General features: G+C 28.6%; 1 protein-coding gene across 2 annotated transcripts in view; it reads left to right on the forward strand.

Moving 5' to 3' along the window:
- Window positions 1–12,026, forward strand: part of LOC132938363 (uncharacterized) — a 32,797-nt gene extending 20,771 nt beyond the window's left edge. For both annotated transcript variants that reach the window (XM_061005149.1, XM_061005150.1), the window contains 6 exons: window positions 1,583–1,756; window positions 1,843–2,696; window positions 5,802–5,902; window positions 5,982–6,438; window positions 11,135–11,319; window positions 11,406–12,026. In XM_061005149.1, coding sequence (XP_060861132.1) covers window positions 1,583–1,756; window positions 1,843–2,696; window positions 5,802–5,902; window positions 5,982–6,438; window positions 11,135–11,319; window positions 11,406–11,559 — 1,925 coding nt within the window. In that variant the 3' untranslated portion in view covers window positions 11,560–12,026. The remainder of the gene's footprint in view (window positions 1–1,582; window positions 1,757–1,842; window positions 2,697–5,801; window positions 5,903–5,981; window positions 6,439–11,134; window positions 11,320–11,405) is intronic.
- The last annotated feature ends 3,523 nt before the right edge of the window (window positions 12,027–15,549 follow it).

Genomic DNA, 15,549 nt, shown 5'->3' on the forward strand with positions numbered 1-15,549 from the left:
TGAATAGGTGACGAAACAATATCAAAATGTTCATTAAAATCATTTTCTACGACGGACTGTGGATTAGATTGGTCTTGTTTATTTAATATTTGTTCATAATTAGAATAAGAAGTACTACTAGACTGTAGTAAATGAAAAACTCGTAACATTGACCCTCGTTGTTTTTTTATAAGTTTTTTTTTTTTCTTATTCTTTTTTGGTTCCAGAAGGATGGGAACGAAATTTATAGCGATCGTGACTGTCCGTAGTACCTTAATTAGATAAATGACTAAAAATAACGAAACTATCTTACTGATAACTAAATATCGGTTATTTATATTATTATAATATGTGAACATAATATATATAAGATAATTACAAAAAACCATTAATTAGTAGGGATAGTTTACGGAGACTCAATTTCAAACTATCAGTATTATAATTAGGGTTATGATCTAATATTTATATGCAATAAGAAATTATGAAATATGCATTTTTTTTATTATAAATATGCAAAAATTTGCATTAAAAGTAAAATATACCACATAAATATTATTAAATAAATACATTTTCTGTACATTTTTGAAAAAAAATTGAAATTTTCAAATATCCTTCAATAGCCTTATAAGTTAGATACCTACTTGGAAAATTAAATAAATGTAATTAATTTATATAGTATAGGTACATGAAGTATTAAGTAAAGAATTGATATAACATATATTATTACTTCAATTATTTAAATAGAAAGTAATTTTTTATGGCAGGTACCTAATTTGCATTAACTTTATTTCTGGGTATGCCACTGTGTGCGCATAATAAATTCTATTTAAAATATTAAAATATTTACTGGCAACAATATAGTAATTTCACTTACAATTTATCGATTAAATAAAAACCAGAAGTAGCTAATTTACTGTAAAATGTAATCATACTATAAAATATAATTAGTATAAATTATACTAATTTAAGATAGATGAAAGAGCTAATATGTTGAAGTATATTTTTTCTTAATATCAGTCCGCACTCCGCTATCGTCAAAATAAAGAAGTAAAAATGTAAAATAAATATTATGTTATAATATGTTAGGTATATGAAACAAACATTATACGTCGGCTGTCACTCGGATACTCGGAACCCGATAGGAAACTTAGTCGTATCACAGTTTATCGAATATTTTACGTTTTTTAAATTTATTTATGTACGTCTTTCGTAGACTATTAGTATTAATATATACATAGGTATACATATTATTGGCTACATCAAATGCGATAAGCCAATAATGACGATAAAAACGTCGAGCATTTTAACAAACATTATATTTTCAACGCATCCAACGAAAATAATCTGGAAGTAATCAATTTAAATTCACTGTGATAGGTACTTGATACTGTGATTTTGGGTAATATTATGTTGTTAATGTATGTTGGGCAATACTAAGACCCATGATCAAAAATGAACTGAATTTTTTTTTTTTTTGTTTCATTCACTATAAACAATGAAGCCCGGGGCACGTGCCCCGCTCGCACCGACGCTTTCTCCGGCGTGGCCGGACTACCTATGATTTAACTATATTAAAATATAATTTTATAATTAAATATTATAGGTATTCAAAATGATCACGATTATATTGAAGTTGATAAAATGGTTCTTAAAGTGAAAAATGTTAATATAAACAAAGACGATAGAGCAGTAACTTTGGCGATTAAACCTAATAATACACAAAAAAAAAATCAAGAACAATTACATACAGATTGTGAAGATAGTTATAGTAAGAAAGGTAAGCAATCAGGAATTAATTCATGGCTTGAAATTTCCAATAAAAACAAATGGTATTTTATGTTTTATTTTATATTGCACATATAGAGAAATTTTCTTGGCAATTGGTTCATGGATACCATATACCATATATTATACGTGTAATTAATGGTGTAAAGTTACAGTTTGTATCTGTACGGATGGTGGAAACTCTTCTACTCGGCGAATATTTACAATATTTACATGAAAATATGTATACATGTACATCAGTAAGAAGTTATTTTATCACCGATAGTGAAGCAGCGTTATTAAATGATATCAACAATTTTCATTGTGATTTTGCTTTTGGGTATGCAATTTTCTTTGCAAGAAAAGATTACATCATCTCTTTAGAAGATGCTCAAGAATTTTATACATTCATAGACGTGTGTTATAAAGTATTACTGTCCAATGATAATACAGGTCGCAAAAAAAAATGTGGTTATATACTTTTTAACTTTGAATCTGTTTTACCATATGCTATTAAGGATGATAAAAAATATATTCCTTTATTTTGCTTTGAAAGTGAAACAAAAAACCTACAACATCTAACTGTAAAGTTAGAAAATTGGAACTTAGCCTATCTCAAGTTCTGTTGTAAACTTCAGGGTATCATTAATAATGAGTTTTTCGCTAGTGACTCTTGCACAGTGATCAGTCTTGATGATATCAAGAATTCTTATTCAAGCGACACATTTTTTGAAGAATATTGGCCACCTAATATAATTGATATACAAATCCTAACAAATGAGAATTCTACCCATGTCAATCCCCCAGGGGTCTGGATCAAACCACCCCTTGAAGTAGTAATTGCTGAGAATAGTACCATTCCTCAAACCTTAACAGAATCAACACCAGTGTTACCAACGAGTATGCCAGTGATGATGAACTCACATCAAAACGGAAGGCCAGCAAACCAAATGGTATGTGTTATGTACTTTGTATATATTTAAACTGCTTCCATATTTTTGGTTCTTAAAAAAAAATATTAGGTTGTGTTTTCACAATGTATTAAAAATAATCATATTTTATTTTATGTCTAATATTATTTTTAATATTAACTATTAGGTAACTATAAAATATTAATAAATAATAAATCTATAAAGTATAAATGAATAGGTTATATCAATATTAATATTTTAATATTTTGTAATAATATATAAATTGGAATAACGGCATTTCAGTTTTGACATACAATTATGTTTTTTTGTTTCTTTTAATTATAATCCACGGTGGTCATTACAGTGGTGAATCCAGGGGCAAAAGGAGAATTCCTTTGAAAATGTAATACAAGGCTCAATGACATTTAAAAAAAGGTGGATAAGTGGATGTCGCTCTGCTGTACAGTAGGTTACAAGTGGGTCACTGTAAATGGATGGTGTTATATTTGAATTCAATGATATAATATCATTGTATAAGAAAAACGATTCTGAGCGATAACGGTCAGTCAGCCTATGATATTACCAAGTATATTTGATGATATTATTGTGAATAAAGTAATTTATATATAACCTATTTACGTGGAGCCTTGTTTTAAATTTTCAATCCTTAGCCATAAAAGTTAAACATTTTATACATTTTTAACTACAAAATAATTAATCTATACTAATATTATAAAGAGGAAAGATTTGATTGTTTGTATTTAATAGGCTCCGAAACTACTGAACCGATTTAAATTAAATTTAGTACATAGATAGTTTAGGCACTGAGAAAAAACATAGGTATTTAATACTAAAAAAGGACTGAAAGGGAGTGTAAGGGGCTATACTGGTTCGAATTGAAAAATTATTTTTTTGTTGGACAGTCCATTCATCGAGGAAGGCTATAGGCTATTTAACATCACGCTACGTTCAATTAATAAAAGTGCTCACTCAAACAGGGATTTTGAGATTTACGATGGAAATATTTGTTTATAAATGGTTGCTATTGATGGTTATAGGAGAAATAATTAATTGCAATAGTATTTATTTATTATTGGTTGCTATTGGTTAATCGGGCAGATCAGGTACAAGCATGCATCAAATCGAATTTTCACACATTACCTACCAGGGTGGCTGAGTAGCACTTACTACATTGAGTTACACCAAAAAGGAGTTGAACAATCACAATTTGTTTAAGAGTTGTCATTTTTTACGGGCCACAAAGTGTGCAGGATCAGCTTAGCCTATATTATATATAAATTAATGTTTGTGTGCAGATTTCTGGGAAGAAGATAGGCTAATTTAAAAAGGGTTAAATTTGGTTTTTTTATTCGTCGGAATTTAGTACGGTTGGGTTAGGTTAGGATTATGTATTAATTGATTACATTAATCCACTGTATTATATCCAAATAAACTTGGTATAACTATGATACTTTAGAGTTAAATCATACACTTACGTACAAACCGCACTCGGTCCGCGATCTACCGCAGGTAGATTGCCTACCTGATAATATACTGCTGCGAATCAGAATCTTTATTCCAGGCAACAGAAAAGTTAAGATAAATTTTGAACACCGTACACCAAATATTAAATAACGAATTGAACAAAGTTTGAGTCATATAAATTGGTACATTTAACGGGCAACGAAGTGCACAGGATCAGCTAGTAAATTATAAATTTGATAAATGTTGTCAAAATTTGAACTTTAAATGCTTATAAAAAAAAATTGTGCCTATGTATTTTTAATATTTTTCAACAGCTATTAGAACGATATATCAGGAGCCTTATATTAAATTTTCACGCTTTTTACCCAACAAAAAAATTTTTATTGATATTTATAGAAAAAAAATTAAAAAAATTGAAAACTGACAATGTCCGTAAACCGCTCAAAAAGAGTCAAAATATTTTCAAAATTTTATGGTGTATAGAAAATGCTAATATAAACTCTCAGTGAAATGTTCAAGTATCTACAGTCATTCGTTTTTCAATTACAATAAAATAAGAAAATTGTTACAATATGTGAAATCGAGTGAATATCAAATGTTGTAAAAATATAAATTTCAGACGCTCATAAAAATTTAATTTAAGTTTCTTGTAGACATTTTTTTTTTTGATAAAGGTAGCCAAACTTATGAGTAATCTTTTATTACATTTTCAAATCTTAGATTTAAAAAGAAAAATTTTTATGAATTCTCAACTCAAAATAATTTGCTAATTTTCATGATTTTTCCGTATTTTGTCAAAATTTGAACTTTAAATGCTTATAAATAAAAACTGTGACTAAGGATTTTTAATTTTTTTCATCTGCCTATGAAACAATAACCTAGGAGCCTTCTATTAAATTTTCAAGCTTTTTTACTCAACAGATAAAATTTTATTGATATTTATAGAAAAAAAAACTAAAAAAATTGAAGACTGACAATGTCCGTAAACAGCTCAAAAAGAGTCAAAATATTTTCAAAATTTTATGGTGTATAGAAAATGCTAATATAAACATTCACTCAAAATTTCATGTCCCTACGGTCATTTGTTTTAGAGTTACACCAAAAACCAAAATCGATTTTCTCAAAAACAGATTTTGCGTAAAAATTCCAGTTTGTCCTTAATTTTTCTTTTGTTTTTCACGTGGTTTTTGAAAACTACTGGGAAATTTTTACTTTTGACCCCTCAGTACCAACTAGATTCACTTACCTATCAGAAAAGTTACTGTTGAAGGAAATCCAAGCACTTGTACTGTCCTAAAAGGTGATGACAGACAAAAAAAAAAAAATAAAACACACATCATTGTAAAATCAATACATTCATCGCTTCGCTCAGAATATAATATTAATAATCTATAGTCATAATTTTTTTTTTTTATAAGCATTTAAAGTTCTAATGTTGACATAATTTGATGTTTCATTAATGTCAATTTAAAGTATAATAAAAATATTGACTACCTATAGTTTTGCTTTATGAGTGATAATAATTTAAAGAGTTTTATTCAATGATCTGTTTTATTTTCCAACTATTAGTATTACATTTTGGCTATATAGTATATTATATATAATATACATATTTAAGTAAATCAACTGGTTTTTTACATTTAATATTCATTGGATTTTCAGGGTTCAACAATGTTACAAGGCAGTAGTTTGATTATCGGTGCGGGCCATGTTGTACCTCCACCACCTCCATATGAATCAGTCAATAAAACACCAGTAATTGGGTAATCAACTATCAAAACAATACAAATAATCTAATATTTTGTAAATATCTCAATAATAATTATTTTTGCTTACTTTTAGTGATACTGTGTCATACTCCAACGCTGTACCTCTTAGCTTATGTAGGACAACTATGAACAATTCAATGATCAATAGCAATGTGATGTCACACTCGAATCAAATGCAAAAATTATACACTCAAAATGCTATTAACAATAGTCAAGCCCAGCAACAACAGATACAACAACAGCAGTTTCAACAACAACAATTAATAATTTCTACTCCACAAATTCAGCCATCACATAGTAGCCAATATGTGCATGGTCATCTACCTAACACTCAACTGCATAATACCTCGAGGAATGTAGGGCTCATCGTAGCTACTCCGGCCATTGGAAGCATTGACTTCACATCACAACCATGTAACCCTATACTTCCAACTGTACAAGACACTTCTCTTCGCCCTCGTGTTGGATGGGAATTGACTAGAATACCTGAACGCTTATGGACAAATGGCACAAATATCGCTGCATACAAGGTTAAAAAGATGATACACCCGCTTGCGTTTTCTGTGCCTTACAAACACATAACATGGCAAATTATGTGTTCTGAGTAGTAAATTTAACTCTGTTATGTTTAATATTGGAGCGAATTGACCTATTTTCAATTTTTTAAGTAAGAATATTATCTAGTGAATCTCATGGGTTTTTTTTTTATATTTTAATTTTAAAGCAAGTTATGAGTATTTAAAGATGTAGTAAAGAGACAAATTTGTAATTTTTGATAATAGATTAATTCGCTCTTAAGAGGACGCTACACCCGCATGTGTTGTTTCTGTCTTACAAATGTACAACAAAAACTGTTTTATGGGAAAGAACCGAGATTTTCACCACATAAAAAGGAGAACTTTGTCTGTGCAACGTTATTTTTATTTTTTGATATCATTTATATGAAAAAAGTCTTTCAAGTTTGAAAAACACAAACAATAATGGTTTTTGAAACAGTAAGAACTTTTTTCATATAAATGATATCAAAAAATAAAAATCTACGTTACACAGCCAAAGTTCTCCTTTTCATGTGACGAAAATCTCGTTTCTTAGTTATGATTGTAGTCTTCTCAGTTCTTTCCCACGCAAAACAGTTTATGCTATGTTGTACATCTGTAAGACGGAGACAACACATATGGGTGTAGCGTCCTCTTAAACTAATTATAACAGAGTTAGGTGTACGTCATACTCGTATGTGTTGTTTTTGTCTTACACACATAAGACATAGCACATTTTTGTTCTCCAGTTACAGTTGTATGCTGTTAGTTTTGATAGTAAGATAATAGAGTGAAATCCCTCTATTTCACTTTATTTAACTATTATACAATTTAAAGGTAAGATTATTATCCAGGCCCCCACTAAAAAATAATAATATTAATAAAAGCTTATGTGGGGCCCTAGGTAATAATCTTACATTTAAATTTTATATTAGGTTAATCCACTCTAATATCGAAACTAACAGCACACTATTGTAACTGGTGAACAAAAATTTGGTATGCCATAGGGCATAGGTTATGACGTCCTCTTAAATAGATTATTCAGAACGTACAGTTTGCTATATTACGCGTTTGTAAGACAGACAACACATGCAGATGTAGCGTCTTTTTAATAATATTTTAAGATTAAATTAAGTTATTGGGGCCTATAATAAAATTATATTAACCTTTTATCTTCAAACCTGTATAAAATATAAAATCTTGATAACATTTTTTTTTACATTGGATAATTTTACATTTAGTTTAAATATTTATTTACAATAATAGTTTATAAATACATTTCAGCCAATTTAGGTACCTAGCGTTAAATAAACATAATATGCTAATATGGGTTAAACATATGGTTAAATATTATTTAATTAATAATATTATGGTTTTATTGACTAATTTTTACATAGATTTTGGTATTTATATGTAACTGTCTATATTAATAGATATTAGTTTCTCTTGACAGATTTCAATTAGTGTAGTTTTTCTGTAATTTACTGGCCCAACTAAAAAAGCATTATCTCACTTTTTCTAACTTTTCAGTATGAGCAAAATATTAATTAAATATTATTAAATACAAATTGTTCATCATTCATTTTAAAAAATATGGTCATTTAAGGAATTAAGGAAACGTTTATAAATTATAATATTAAGTAAAATTTTTTTTAAAAATCACAATTTCAAGATTTTTTTAGAGACATTGCATAAACAATTTTTTGTATTTGAACTTATGACCTTTTTTGTGGATGACAAGGTATAAAAAAAATGTATCTACACTTACAAGAGTTTTCACTGGTTGCTGCCAAAACAAAATAATAATAACAAAATAGTAACTATACGTTTAGACTAATTTTTCAACAATGACATACTTATACAATTATAAATGTAGTACTTGACTTTTAAATTTTAGTCCTTCTAATCAAATAAACATTATATTTGTCAAATTAATAATTTAAATCTATACAATTATGAAGAGGACACCATACCCGAATGTGTTGTCTATTCAGTTGTTAAGTGAGTTAAATCTACGCTTTATTAGTTATATGCATAACTTTCTAAAAAATTTAACTATCGTAAAAAACCAACATACGGACACAGATAATGTTCTTACCATCAAATTACATATTATGTCGATTCACTCTAATTTTTAAACTAACGGATCTAAACATGATCTGCCGAGCTTAAATTTGCTATTTTATGCACTTGTAAGACAAGACAACACATGTTGGTGTGGTGTCCTCTTATCAAAACACAAAATAAACTTTTATTTTAACTAAGTTAAATAATGATAATAAATAATAGGTTATAACTTTTATAATAGATTAATACATAACAAAAATAATAAAAAATAATACATAAGAATTAGTGTCAATAAATTCATATCAAAATTAACTTTACCTTAACTTAGCCAAAATATAATAGTAAAAAGTAAATAGTTTAAAAAAATGTATCATTTTGATTAAAGAAGATGTCAGCGCAATATTTGTTTTCTCTCTCGGACCTACGCGTAACATAACGCTTTCACCTAAAATTGTTTTTTATGTTTTTTGATTAATCTTAGAGTAAAATCACCTATCGCAAAAATTATGGAGGATACTATTTTTTAGGATATAACATATCGATTTTATATTTTATTATTTTTTTACTTTTTATTCAACTTAAAAAAAAAAAACTAAATTAAAATGATGTTTAAATTGTTTTGAGACAATATTTAGACAAATTGATATGTCATACCCTCAAAAATATTATTCTTTATCGTTTTTTTCAATGGCTTATTTTACTTTAAAATTATTCAATAATATAAAACAAAATGGTTCTGCGTAAATGTATTACACTATGTTGAGTGTGGGCTAGAGAAACAAACAAACAGTTCCCTGACATTTTCTTAACCAATTTATAGAAGTCGTGGAATATTGACGGAACAAGCTCCATCATTGAGCTTAGTGATAATTATTCCGCAATTTTAAGTTTTTCAATCAGTATCTAGTTTTCCATTATAGGCTTATAGGTTTACAGCGAGGTTTGATGTGTTCCCTTTTGTTTTTTAAAAAAAATATTAAATTGTATTTTATTTAGAGTTCAAATGGATTTTTAAAAAAGTCACAATTATTTCTTTAAGATTAATTCACCTGATGTTGCTACCATCATTAGCTGTTTTCTAGTTACCTACACCGTTAATCATCAACAAGAGGTTTGAAATCTGAAAACTTTTCATTAGATTCTTTTAACACTGTGTATGGTTGACCTGTTACTTTTGCAAAGCTGACTAATGTTACCCATTGTGCCAGGGCATAAATCACTTTATCGTTTTGGGAATTTTCAATGAAATTGTGCATACTGTAGCCCTCATTTTGAGTATGACCCTTTTCTAAAAATCTATAGGTTATTTATTAACTTAAGTGTAAAGGCTGCATATTCCCACAATGGAAAAATAAACCGGTTTCAGTTTTGATCATCACAGTTATCGGAGTTGAAACAAAATTCTTTAATACCTTTATCGGTCATATTATACTTCATAAATTTAAGTAAACATGTCCCTATTCCAGTTGAACCCTGTTCCACATGTAGCAATTGTGTTTCCAATTTTTACCTTCGTTGTGTATACCTAGACAACCTAGTGAAATTGTACACAGACAATTTTCATTTGTAATAAAATTAACTTTCTTCACCTTGAGGTGCGGTAAGGAATTTTTTCAAATCAAACACCAGCTCTGGTTCATTAATATATCGTTTTTTATCAGTATTTTTTTTTGTCTCTAGAAATTGCTATGTTTATTAAATGTCTATCATAAATAATTTTCTGTAACTATTTTTTTCTGGGCTTGCCGGCATACATTTTTTACATTGGTCACATAGATCTTTTTTTTGTTTGAAGAAACTTCGATAGTATGATACATTAAAAACATTGATGTATTATCTGTATTATTTTAAAATGACATTCTGAGCCATAACATTAATTGTTTGTTCTTTGGCCTAGCCTATAATATTATTAAGTATAATATAATATTTGCACATACCTACCTATTTTCTAATGATAATACATTTTTAATTTATTTAATTACAAATTAAAAAAAAATGGTTATTAATGGTCAGTCAAAATGTACAATAAATAATATTTTACTAGATAGTGATCGTATCTGAACAATGCACATACTACTATTTTTGTTGGCAATCATGATTTTAGTAAGTTTTAAAATTATTTTATATCTTATATCTTTGGATGACTAGAGATACAACCTTTTTGGTGGTCGATAGAGAAAATATCCTCTACAAGATTGTGACAATAACTCAGAATTCAAAAAAGTCTAGTATTTATATTCAATGTTGATAATAAAGTTATTCTTTCAATATTTTTTAACTTCTTACAATATATAACTTCTTTCAATATTTATTACTTTATCAATTACAAATTACAATAAGTATAACAATAAATAATAGGTATTTGTTTTTAAATTAAATGCAGAGTAGGTAGTATTAACACAAAAAACTTCTATTTAAACTTATTTGATATATAGAACGGGTACCCAATATTTTTTTTGTATTATTATAATATGTGTATTATACTTACGCCTGTTTGTAATTAATAAATAAATATTATATATTATTCTATATTATATTATTTAAACATTACATTGTGAATAATATTTACGCCCATTTGTAATTGCTAATAAATAAATAAATAAATAATAAATATATTTTATAGATCAGAAAGGTAACACTTGAAGGGAGAATAATCCATTGCATAAACGCCAATCCATACATGTACTCAGATGTATTAATTATGTTACGTGACCTGGTGCAGGCGGTGCTGCCTTCGTCGTGGACTGTCACTAATTGCGCTCAACACTTGCAAAAATACTCAAAAATTACACTATTTGGTGGAAATTCGTAAGTGTCTCCCTCAGCTCATCATTATTCTCATCCAACAGTGATCATAAGAGGTAAATAAATGTTGTTCTTTGTTTGTTCGACAGTGAGCAATTGGCTTTATTGTGGAGGTGTGGACTCATCAGTTCAATTGATCCGGAACACACACCGATGGCAATGTTGCAAGATATCAGGTATTGGCTTAACACTATCCGTCTTAATTACCGCACCCAAAATGCTCCCGCCCCGCCCAACATGTAAGAACTCCACCACAAATATAACGCAGCATAAATAATTTGTGTGTCCATAAATATTGTGCACTGGTCGTTGTTCTCCATCACCTCAAATTGATTGTTGTTCCAGTTATTGTGTTTGTTTTTATTATTGTTTGTAATACATTTTGGCATATTATCATAATTCATTTTTAACTGAAATTCTGTCTAAACTAGACTCGATTGATGACGATATTATCTACATGACACCGTGTCGTGTAGGTATGTTTTATAATTTGCTATTTCAATATTATAATATAAATGTGATAATCATTTTGGGTTTTTGTCATTTTTTTTTTTTTTTTTTGATCTTTGCATTTATTCGAAGTATTGATTTGAAATGTGAATATTAGTTTTAAATTAACTGATCGGTAAATACTTGTAAAATAGTTAATTGATTATGTTTTGTTTATATTTAACTTTTATATTGTCCAATAAAAACAATTTGTAACTTTTGTTTTAATTTATTTTGTATTATTTTGATTTAAAAAATGTAGAATTCTCCTGGTATCTTATTACAGATCATACTATATATAAGACATATCTAATAACTATAATTATAATATATCACAAAATTGGGCCAAAGTTAATTTTCTGGAACATTTATCTGATCTAGCTATCGTTTTTCGAATAAATGCCCTAAACCAGTTGACTACAGGATGCACAATTACGATTGGATGTAGGTTAAATGGTTTAAATGTACGACTGAACAAAAATACTCGAGAAAGTATAAAACTTGTTGATTACAATATTACATGATATTATAAGCTTGATGAACCATAAATTAAATTTCAAATTTGATAGTTAATAATTATAATTTATTGTTGATTACACAGATAGGTGTATAATATATACTTATTGCCTTATACCCAGGGGTTCCAAAACTATTTTCGTTCGTGACGCCCTATTTGAATCGAGGTTTTCTCAGGGCTCCCTTCCCCCAAGTCATATCATGACTGATAACTATAAAAAAAATAGAAAAATTAAATAAAAACCAGTGAAGATTGTGATGGATAATATGGAAATATTTATTTAATTTAAATAATACATAATTTATACATTTTTATTTACATAATCGCAAATATTTCCGTCACCGCCATGGTTGGGTTTTAAAATTTATTTTTGGATCATATAAAATTCTTCGGCAGAGCGGCACCCATCATGTAAAGACATCGCGGTGTACCAGGGCGCCGCGGCGCACACTTTGGGAACCGCTATACTTATACCTATTACAGGTAATACCTAATACGATATTACATCGCTAGGCTACGATTTTTTTGTTATTCCAACAGTGAAAATGATTTTTGATGCCAGTTGAAACGTCGGAAAATATAAATTTCAGTAAATAAAGTAGGTAAAACGCCTTCCGCCCACTGCAATCACACTACTGACTATACTATTGTTTTTTTGTTTTCCGTAAACATAAAAAGTCGCTCAAACAAATTTTGTGGTCATTTTGATGTTTATTTATCTATTTCAAATTATCTTAATATTACGAAAAATTGAATTACTACTTCAGAAGATGATTTGCCTATTTCTAATAATGTCAACAAATTGAGGTATAGTATATATATATATATATTAATATATTATATTATATACGAGACTGTAATAGTTCTGAGTGACTCAAAATCAACGCAGAGCTGAACTATCGATTTTAAATTTTGAGGGTAGTTTAATATTATAATTTCACAGTGCAATTAGAAAGGATTTTGAAAAATTTGGATTTTAAGGGGTTAAAATCAGCAAAAAAGAAAATTGTACGTGTAAATTGTATACCTATAAAAGTAATGGTTTATGGTTTCTATTGGCTATAGGAGAAATAATTAGTAGAATTTAGTATTTATTTATTATTGGTTGCCATTGGTTATTCAGACAGAGATCAGGTACAAGTTTGAATCAAATCGAATTTTCGAAACATTGCCTACCGAGGTGGATGAGTTGCACTTACTTCAGCTAGTTGAGTGGAAAAATCATATTTTTTTTTTAAGAGTTACCATTTTTACGGACAACAAAGTGTACTGAATCAACTAGTCTATCATAAAAGAAGAATTTAATTTTGACTTCAAACATTTTCTTATTTAAATTAAATATCATAAAAATTAAAAACTATCTTATGATAAATAATAATATGCATGTATACATGTAGTATATATACATGCAGTATACATTTATGCATGTAACGACTTACTGCGAAGATGGCCATGCCCCCCCACCCTTTAATATTCGGATAAAATTTTTATAGGGTACCCTGGGTAGGTATATTTTTAAAATATAATATAAATATTTTTTCAGTTAAAAAAATCATTGTTTTCTAAATACTAAATAAGTAGTTAAAAAGAAAGTAAAAACTCTATAAAAAAAAAATGGTAGGTATAATTTTATTATTAATCATTATAATATTATAATCGATAATCGTGGTCAGTTATTCTCACATAGTCGATAATAATCAATACGTTGGTTCGAGCCCTTGAAGTAGTTATTTTTGAAATATAGATTAATAATAATTGTCAATCATAAATAAAGTGATAAACTGAGAACATATTATTACAATATTATTATAATAATAGTGGTCTATAATCTTAAAATATAATATATTATTTTTTTTTCTTTAAGAGGTCTCTACACACTACACGGCCATTTGTTGTCTTTGATTTACAAGTGAGTAGGCGTACCTAAGTACTGCGTAACATAGCAAATTTACGCGTGTTTAGGTCCGTTAATTTAAAAATTTAAGTGAATCGACCTATTATGAAACTTGATAGTAAATATATTATCTGTGTTTGCTTGTGGGTTTTTTACGATAGTTCAATTTTTTAGTAAGTTATGCGTATATAATATAGCATAAATTAATAATGCTCATAACTCACTTAAAAACTGAATTTTGTAAAAAAAAACCCACATACGAACGCAGATAATGTTCTTACCATCAATCAGTGGCGTAATTTAGGGGAGGGGGGGGGGGGGGTTGCAAGATGGGCATTTGCCCCTGTCTGATTTTAAAAGCGGCCCGACGGGCCGGTGCCCAGTAATGTTGTTGCCGTTTTATAATTATTATATTTTATCAGCGCAAAAACATGCATATCTTATAATATTTTCAGAAAATATACCATGTACTAAGAAACTGTTTTCAGTTGACCATCAGCTATCTTCAAGGACGGTTGTTGGTCGTTGCTTTTCACTCACTTATCGCGTTTTGTTCGTTCGACTGTCGACCTTTCACCGATCTCTTATACTATAAATCTACAGTTTGTTCGTTGATCTGCGTATTAACAATGTTGTGTAACACATGCAACGAAGACATATTCGATGACGATGTTATAAAGTGTTCGATATGCAATGAATACTTCCACTTTATGTGTGTCGCTCTTAGAGAAGCGACTTTTCGTAAAATGTCTAAGGCATCCAAATCTAACTGGGCTTGTAATAAATGCAAGTTCAATGTTAAGGTCTCTTCACCGGCAATTACCTCTGTTCCCACCACAACCAACGAAAACTACAATAATCTAACTGACTCAGTTAGTTTTCTGAGTTGTAATGTATGTAATATGTATTATTCCATGATAAATAAGTTTGAGGTTATTTATTATTATTATGATTATGTTTGAATGCTGTTCGTTAATGTCTCATGCATTATTGTTACTCTCTTGCTGTAGTTCTGAAATGTTGTAGTGTGACAATTAATAAAGAAGATGTCTAATATAATCTATAGTATATGTGTTAATTATTAGTACTCAGGTACACCACATTGGCGACGAAGATAATTCGAGTATGTATGTAAGTAATTCCGCGTAGTGTTAAATGTTAATTATTTTATAATGGACAAGAACGCTACGAATCAGGTCAGTCCACGTGTTTGCATAGGGCAACAAATGGGACAATTGACAGAATTTAAGCTTAAAGAAGATGATTTTAATTCTTGGATTGAGAGATTTGAATTGTATGTGACGCTTAATGAAATTAATTCACATAAACAACA

Source organism: Metopolophium dirhodum, chromosome 2 (genome assembly GCF_019925205.1).
Source record: "Metopolophium dirhodum isolate CAU chromosome 2, ASM1992520v1, whole genome shotgun sequence".
NCBI lineage: Eukaryota > Metazoa > Arthropoda > Insecta > Hemiptera > Aphididae > Metopolophium > Metopolophium dirhodum.